Here is an 8662-nt window from a genome sequence, read left to right as displayed (position 1 = left end):
GAAAATAATACATTTCTAAATTAACCAACTAATTTTGATATAAAAAATGTGCATACTTTTCAGGCCGCGACACCCAAAATAAAGGTTCCAGAGAGCGGGGACCTACCTGAAGGTGGTTGAACACAGACATGAACATTGAAGAACATTCATGTGGAGACAGGGTCATCTGTAAGTGGGAATAACAGGGAAAGAGCTTTTTGGGGTCCATCCATAAAGTCAGCAAAATAATGGCCCATTGTTCTATAAATCTGTGATAACCACATTTATTTATTTATACCCTGGTGTATATCATCCACTGCCGTCTCTTTGGTGTACATTGTGTGCGTATGTGTGTGTGTATCCTGCCGTGTGTGTGTGTGTGTGTGTGAGCACCTTCATGCGTTTGTACGTTTGTTACAGGTCACAGGTCCCACTGTGATTAAACTATCAAACATAACATATAAACATCATCATCATGGCACCACTAAACAAAACAACACTATAAAAGGCAGTGAGCACATGCCCGTCTGCCTTCAGTTCAAAGGGGGGTGGGTGGGTGGGGGGGCATCTGTTGAGCGCTTGTCGAGCTCCTGTCGGGGACTCGGGGTCACCTCCAGGGTGACCTTTGGGTTCAGGCTGGGTGAACGTCTGTGGGAGTTTAGTTTAGTTCTTGATGAGTTCAGCTCAGTCTGTAGCAGGCGACCAGCGCCTTGTTTTCCTGAGCTTCGGGTTTCAAACGATTTACTTTAAACGCACGAAGAAAGAAACCACAGACATACAGGAATAATCCACAATAATCTCATGAATTAAACCTGAGCGTAGGTCCTTAATCTATTCCTTATTGACTCTCATTGATCTGTTTTGATTGTGTGTGTGTGTGTTTGACCTCGTTTGAACTTACATATGTAAATAATCTATAAACCAAATTTCTAAATTCCCTGATTTTGTGATCACTTTTAGTCTAATTTAAATTAATTTTGTTGGATTGTTTATGACGAATTCCAGGATTTAATAAAAATGACGCAGGGTTGAGGTCAATGAAATGCTAATACGTCTTCAATTATCCATGTTCAATTACAACTCAATTATGATTACGGTGACCAGCATTTTTTTTCTTCCTAATTACATTATTAAGTTCTCAATTACTAAAGTTCAAATTAAATGAATCACAATTACTGAGCCTTTCATAAATAACAACATAAAATCTTAAATCAGCTGTAAAATACATTCAAAAAATATTATAAATACCTACATCTTTCGTATCTCAATGAATATTCATCGTACAAGTTCAATGCTAACATTTATGAAAAGCTCATCTCAAGTGGAGTATTTTATTTAATTTGACCAAAGCTGTACAACCTACCAGTAAAAAGATGGTAGAGGTCAAAGTTCATGACTTAACAAAAAAAAAAGAAATTATTAACTTGGCCACAAATTGAGATACAGCGCTCAGACTGGTACCATTGAACGACATTTCCTTTCAATGTGTGACCTTGAACTGCGCTCAAGGTTAAAAAACAAAAAAAAAATACTTTTATGCCTGTAACTTAATGACATACGTCATTTCATACGGGCAATGTCAATGATGTGCAGTCAACCAGCCATAGAACTGTAACGTAGATCCCCAGTTTTGTGTTTGATTGAATTGTAATTGAGTTTTTATAGAATTTCCAAGACAATTACAATTACAAAGTCAATTATCTGAGCTAAACTACAATTACCTCATAATTGTAATTATTTTGTTATAGTTGACCCCAACCCTGCCATAATGTGATATAAGAATGGGAAAACAGAGTTCTGCAAATATTGTATAGTTTCATTAAATTTGTGTATTTGGAGGGGCTGCAAAGGGCCAGATTTGGTCCCCGGGCCTTAAGTTTGACACATCTTTTAGGATGTCTGTGTTTCTTTCGTGGCGTTATCTTCCCACCTCCCTTTAGGTGGGATGCACCTTGTTTCTGAGAGGCGGGGGCTTGCGTTTCCTCTTGCGTGTGGGGAGGGTGGTGGTGTGTGCTGGGTGGTTGAACAGGCTGGACGAAGGCAGCGTGTCTCTGTCGCTGCTGGTGGGCGTCGGCCTCGAGGTGGGAGGAGAGGGAGTGGTGGATGTGGTGGGCTGTGGGGGCATGTGTGAGGAATGTGATGATGATGATGGAGGATCAGAGTCAGGTTTGTCTGTGACTGGTGTGGCTGAAGGGGTGGGGCGGTGCTTACAGGCTGCTGTGGGTTTGCTAAAGGGCACTGGTGTAGCTAGGTGAGGCCTTTTCTTTGAAGCTTTATGTGAAAGTTCACTTTTCTCATTCTTTCTGTTCTTCCTGCTCCCTTTGTTTTCTTTCTGCTCTCCCGACTCCTCCCTCTCCTCCTTCCTCCTCTGCTCGTCTTCGCTCTGACCTTCCTCCCCGTCGCCGCTCCTCTCCGTCACTCTGCGCCGGCGTTTCCTCTGAGCTCTCTCCAGTCTACACTCCATGTGGTACACGTCCTCCGTGGCCACCGTCACACGGTCCAGCTGCTGCAGCAGGGCGTCCAGAGTGGGGAGGAGCCTCCTGAGCGACGCCTCCGTCTCTGCTCGCTCCTTCCAAGTAGCTCCGCCCACCACCGCCACCGCCGCCGCTGGGCCCAATCCCAAGCCGAGGCTCAGCCCCAGCCCGAGTCCGACCCCGGGGGCCTCGGTCAGGCTGCAGGAGGACGGCGGACGCCACGAGGCCTCGGAGCCGCCGTCGATGCTGTCGGGTGTGGGCGGAGCCTCTGGACTGTCCAATGGGGGGAGACACAGAGACTTACAGTCACTGGTGGAGGACGAGCGGGATGGAGGCAGCTCCATGCCCTCAAAGCGCACTTTGTGACGGAACTAAACAGGAATGAAACAAATAAATTAGGAATCAGAGCTTTTCTGTTTTGACAATATAAAAAATTACAATATCATTTATATTGTTTCATAGCTTATTTTTTGTATTAAAATACTCATTTTAGGAGTCAACGCTTTCGCTAGAGGTCAGAGCACATTACTCCAGTTTTAAAGTCTTTACACTGGCTCCCAGTCAGCCTCAGAATAGACTTTAAAGTTCTGCTGCTGGTGTATAAATCTGTGAATGGGTTTGGTCCAGAATACATCAGTGACATGTTAGTCAGGTATGAACCCAGCAGGTCTCTCAGATCTATGGACACAGGTCAGATAGTGGAGCCCAGAGCTCACAGTAAACATGGTGATGCTGCTTTTAGTTGTTATGCTGCAAAGGAGTGGAACAAACTGCCAGCGGAGCTGAAGTCAGTATCTAATGTGAACATTTTTAAATCAAAGTTAAAGGCACTTTTTTTCTCTACTGCATATGATTGAGAGAGAGATTTTTTGTCATGTTGTTGATGTCATGATGATTTTACTGATGATTTTAATTGATTTTACTGATGATTTTAAATGTTCTTATTGATTTAAATGTTCTTATTGATTTTAAACAATTGAATGTTTTATCATGTAAAGCACATTGAGTTGCCTTGAGTATGAAATGCGCTATATAAATAAATTTGCCTTGCCTTGCCTTGCCTTACTTCTCAGAGCAAAATGAAAAGCTCAGTTAGATGGATTAATAAGTGCGTCCTAATCCAGACCGTCCCATAAACAAGCCACACAACAGAACTCACTCACACATGCTGTCCCTTAGAGTAGAAAAAGCCAAAAGTGGCACATATTGTGCAGCTGTTTGTTAATAATTGTGACATTTTTCATCAGAAAATTTAACCCATAATTGTCTTTCTGCTCAGACTTTATTGAGCTAAAAATATCTAGTGTTATATTGTATATATCGCCATTTTGAGAGAAAAAATATGAGTTTTGGTTCATATCGCCCAGCCCGATGCACTAGGAATAGGAGGTGATTTGTACTGTAAAAAAAGACTCGTCTGTCTATTGTAAATTGTAAACAGACATGTTATTGTCTGTGTGTGTCTGACTTTAGCTCTCACAGTGCAGCTTATCTCAGCTCTTCAATGACATCATTATTGTGTTAGAATAAGAAGTAACACAACCGCTTCAAATGCATTTTGCAGCTACTGGATCTAAAGTGGGAACAATGCCTTTCAAGAACAATCATAAATATATACAAATGATTAACTGTTAATTTGTGCTTATTACTCATTAATGAACCATTATTACAGTACCTTAATATAAAATGTTACCGAATAGTAAATAGACAGTAGTAAAAACTACAGATAACATTTGTTCTGATTGTGTGTAATAACATTTCTTAATGATTTCATTCACAGGGAGGCTTTTCCAAATAAACACGCACCTCTTTGGCCCGGCTGAGTCCCATCCACATTTTGAGGCGTCTGAGGAAGAGCTCGACCATCTCGTAGTCCTGCAGGTCCACGGCGGGTCGGTACAGCTCAGCTCGCGCTCGCCGGTAGTTCCTCAGTAGAACGGCCGTGACCAACCACAGCAGCACCAGCCGCAGGACGGCGAAGCTGGTGTGATACGCCAGCGAAGTGACGGTGCTGGAGGGGCCGGAGAACGTCAAGGCGGGACGCCACGGCAACAGGCCCCGCCCTCCAGCCCCCAGAAGTGTGAGACAGGCGGAGGTGATGCTGCCGTAGCCGTCCAGGACGGAATGGAAGAGCTGCATGGATGGAGACGAAGACGGAGTTTCATCCAATCAGCTTCTAATAACCATCTAACAACTGTTATTATAAAACCTTTATGTATTTTACTGCTAATATCTCTACTGCAGTGCTTCTCAAAGTGTGTGGTGCACCCCCTGGTGGGGAATGGAGGTATGACAGGTGGGGCGTGACAAACAGGAGGACATTTTCAATTTCAGGCCAATCTTCTTAAAAACCTTCTTCATTGACAATAAAGATCATGAACACTAAACGCACAAAGAAAGTGATGATAAGAAACCTAAACATGTAGCAGACTAATCAATTTGTTTAATTTAAGCAATTAAAAGAGCATTAAATTATCAGACTGCATTAGATGTGGACCAGGAACAAAATGTAACGTGGAACTAAAGTGCAAAACTAACAATTTACATGGAATGGAACAATAAACAAACTTTTAATAGCTAACATTCATTTCCTTCTTTGTTTTCTTTAGCTTTTTGGAGCAGAATGCAAACGGTATTTTGTTATTTCCTGTATTTTTGTCTTCATTTTTATGCAAGGTGATTAGTTAAATATAGTTTTTTTTTTTAATTTATTGTTAAATACGATGTTACTTATTAGTTCAACAAATTTTAAAATGTGTTATTTGTTAGGATTATTTGGGGGGCGATGGGTGCAGGTGGGGCTTTAGAAATTCACCTTCGTTCACCCAATAAAAGGTTGATAACCACTGCTCTACTGTAATGTTATTTTTGTGACTATATGTGTTCCAAAGCTATTTTCATGCACTTACTTGCCGTTACTATAGCAACACAGAGCTGCAAACAGGTGAGGCGTTAAACTTTTTCTATTGTGTTCTGTGTAAGGATGTCAAAGAGATCAAGGCTGCTACATCATTCTTCATGGATTGTAATTGTTCAAAAAAGCAAGCGCGATGATTTACAACAATATATACAGAGATAAAATAGTACAACAGGAGGAAAATAAACACTCTGTGCTTAAAAACATGTAGTGGTGAAGTTAAGAAAGTGAAGACTCGTGGGCGTGGAGATATGACCACGGTGACATACATAATGTACATTGTAGGTACTGAGTGTGTGGGAGGCTCAGAGCTTTATAAACAGAAGAAAGAACAATAACAAAGAAGTCTGACCAGGTGTCCCGTGTGTGAGAAAGCCATCCACAGCACCAGTAAAGCCAGTGCCACTCCCAGCAGCTCAAAGATGGAGTGCCGCAGGGTTCTGCCGAACACGGCCCACTCTCTGAGGAAGCGCAGCTGATGAGACGCCTGCAATCACAGACATTAGAGAACAGACCGCCTGTTTAAAAAACAGGTCAGATAGTGGAGCCCAGAGTTCGTTGAAGTCTGCATCCAACGTGAACATAGGCCGGGCCACCAGACTCAAAAGGCCACTGACTTTGTTGTTCTTCTTGTTGTGTATAATGGTTAAAATCACTACTCCTCTATTACTCGAGAACGGATCGGGCTGAAATTTGGTAGATATAATCTATGCATGTGTACGCATTAACACTCAGAGCCCGATTTTTCAATTTTTAAAAAAAATTGAAATATCTCCAAAAATTGAAGGTAAGGCTTTAGTAAGGCATATTTTTCAAAAATTGAAAAAATAAATTAATTTGAGTTTAAACTATTGCAAATATAATGCACATACTTCAAATGGGCAAATAATGCAGTAAAGCAAAAAATGATAAACATGTACAAATTACTTAAAATCGAAGGTAAGGCTTTAGTAAGGCCTATTTTTCAAACATTATAAAAAAATTAGGTTTAGACCATCATTAGATCCTAAAAATGACTGCAAATATAATGCACATACTTAAAATGGGCAAAGAATGCAGTAAAGCACAAAAAACACAAAAATTATAAAATCTCCCAAAATCGAAGATAAGGCTTTAGTAAGGCATATTTTTCAAAAAAAAAAAAAAAAAAATTAAAAACAAAATTGAGTTGAGACCATCATTACATCCTAAAAACTACTCAAAATATAATGCATATACTTAAAATGGGGTAAAAAAGTAGTAAGGCATAAAAAATGACAAAACGTGAGAAATTACATAAAATCGGAGGTAAGGCTTTAGTAAGGCTTATTTTCAAAAATCAAAAAGCAAAAAAAAAAAAATTGAGTTGAGACCATCATTGGATCCTAAAAAGGACTGCAAATATAATGCACATACTTAAAATGGGCTAAGAAAGCAGTAAAGCACAAAAAACAAAAATTGAAAAATCACTCAAAATCGAAGGTAAGGCTTTAGTAAGGAATAATTTTCCAAAAAAAAAAAAAAATTTAGTTCAGACAATCATTAGACCCTTAAAACTACTGCAAATATAATGCACATACTTAAAATGGGCAAAGAATGCAGTAAAGCACAAAAATCACAAAAATTATAAAATCTCCCAAAATCGAAGATAAGGCTTTAGTAAGGCATATTTTTCAAAAAAAAAAAAAAAAAAATTAAAAACAAAATTGAGTTGAGACCATCATTACATCCTAAAAAATACTGCAAATATAATGCACATACTTAAAATGGGCTAAGAAAGCACTAAGGCATAAAAAATGACAAAAATTGAAAAATCACTAAAAATCGGAGGTCAGGCTTTAGTAAGGCATATTTTTCAAAAACTAAAAAAAAAAAAAAATTGAGTTTAGACCATCATTAGACCCTTAAAACTATTGCAAATATAATGCACATACTTAAAATGGGCAAAGAATGCAGTAAAGCACAAAAAACAAAAATTGAAAAATCACCCGAAATCAGAGGTAAGGCTTTTGTGAGGCATATTTTTCAAAAACTAAAAAAAAAAAAAAAATTGAGTTTAGACCATCATTAGACCCTTAAAACTACTGCAAATATAATGCACATACTTAAAATGGGTTAAGAATGCAGTAAAGCAAAAAAAATGACAAAAATATAAAAATTACTTTAAATTGGAGGTAAGGCTTTAGTCAGCCATATTTTTCAAAAAATGAAAAAATACATCAACTTGAGTTTAGACCATCATTAGACCCTATAAACTATTGCAAATATAATGCACATACTTAAAATGGGCTAAGAAAGCAGTAAAGCACAAAAAACAAAAATTGAAAAATCACTCAAAATCGAAGGTAAGGCTTTAGTAAGGAATAATTTTCCAAAAAAAAAAAAAAATTTAGTTCAGACAATCATTAGACCCTTAAAACTACTGCAAATATAATGCACATACTTAAAATGGGCAAAGAATGCAGTAAAGCACAAAAATCACAAAAATTATAAAATCTCCCAAAATCGAAGATAAGGCTTTAGTAAGGCATATTTTTCAAAAAAAAAAAAAAAAAATTAAAAACAAAATTGAGTTGAGACCATCATTACATCCTAAAAAATACTGCAAATATAATGCACATACTTAAAATGGGCTAAGAAAGCACTAAGGCATAAAAAATGACAAAAATTGAAAAATCACTAAAAATCGGAGGTCAGGCTTTAGTAAGGCATATTTTTCAAAAACTAAAAAAAAAAAAAATTGAGTTTAGACCATCATTAGACCCTTAAAACTATTGCAAATATAATGCACATACTTAAAATGGGCAAAGAATGCAGTAAAGCACAAAAAACAAAAATTGAAAAATCACCCGAAATCAGAGGTAAGGCTTTTGTGAGGCATATTTTTCAAAAACTAAAAAAAAAAAAAAAATTGAGTTTAGACCATCATTAGACCCTTAAAACTACTGCAAATATAATGCACATACTTAAAATGGGTTAAGAATGCAGTAAAGCAAAAAAAATGACAAAAATATAAAAATTACTTTAAATTGGAGGTAAGGCTTTAGTCAGCCATATTTTTCAAAAAATGAAAAAATACATCAACTTGAGTTTAGACCATCATTAGACCCTTAAAACTATTGCAAATATAATGCACATACTTAAAATGGGCAAAGAATGCAGTAAAGCACAAAAAACACAAAAATTATAAAATCTCCCAAAATCGAAGATAAGGCTTTAGTAAGGCATATTTTTCAAAAAAAAAAAAATTAAAAACAAAATTGAGTTGAGACCATCATTACATCCTAAAAACTACTGCAAATATAATGCACAT

At 37.7% G+C, this 8662-nt stretch overlaps 1 protein-coding gene across 2 annotated transcripts in view; it reads right to left on the bottom strand.

Moving 5' to 3' along the window:
• Positions 1–1411: 1411 nt before the first annotated feature.
• The window catches only part of pkd1a (polycystic kidney disease 1a), a 128381-nt gene continuing 121130 nt past the window's right edge, over positions 1412–8662 (bottom strand). For both annotated transcript variants that reach the window (XM_028444780.1, XM_028444789.1), the window contains exons 54-56: positions 5723–5857; positions 4260–4586; positions 1412–2824 (exon numbers count right to left, since the gene is read on the bottom strand). In XM_028444780.1, coding sequence (XP_028300581.1) covers positions 1916–2824; positions 4260–4586; positions 5723–5857 — 1371 coding nt within the window. In that variant the 3' untranslated portion in view covers positions 1412–1915. The remainder of the gene's footprint in view (positions 2825–4259; positions 4587–5722; positions 5858–8662) is intronic.

The sequence above is a fragment of the Gouania willdenowi genome, chromosome 1, assembly GCF_900634775.1.
Source record: "Gouania willdenowi chromosome 1, fGouWil2.1, whole genome shotgun sequence".
NCBI lineage: Eukaryota > Metazoa > Chordata > Actinopteri > Blenniiformes > Gobiesocidae > Gouania > Gouania willdenowi.
This window is presented reverse-complemented; position numbering and strand designations above follow the sequence as displayed.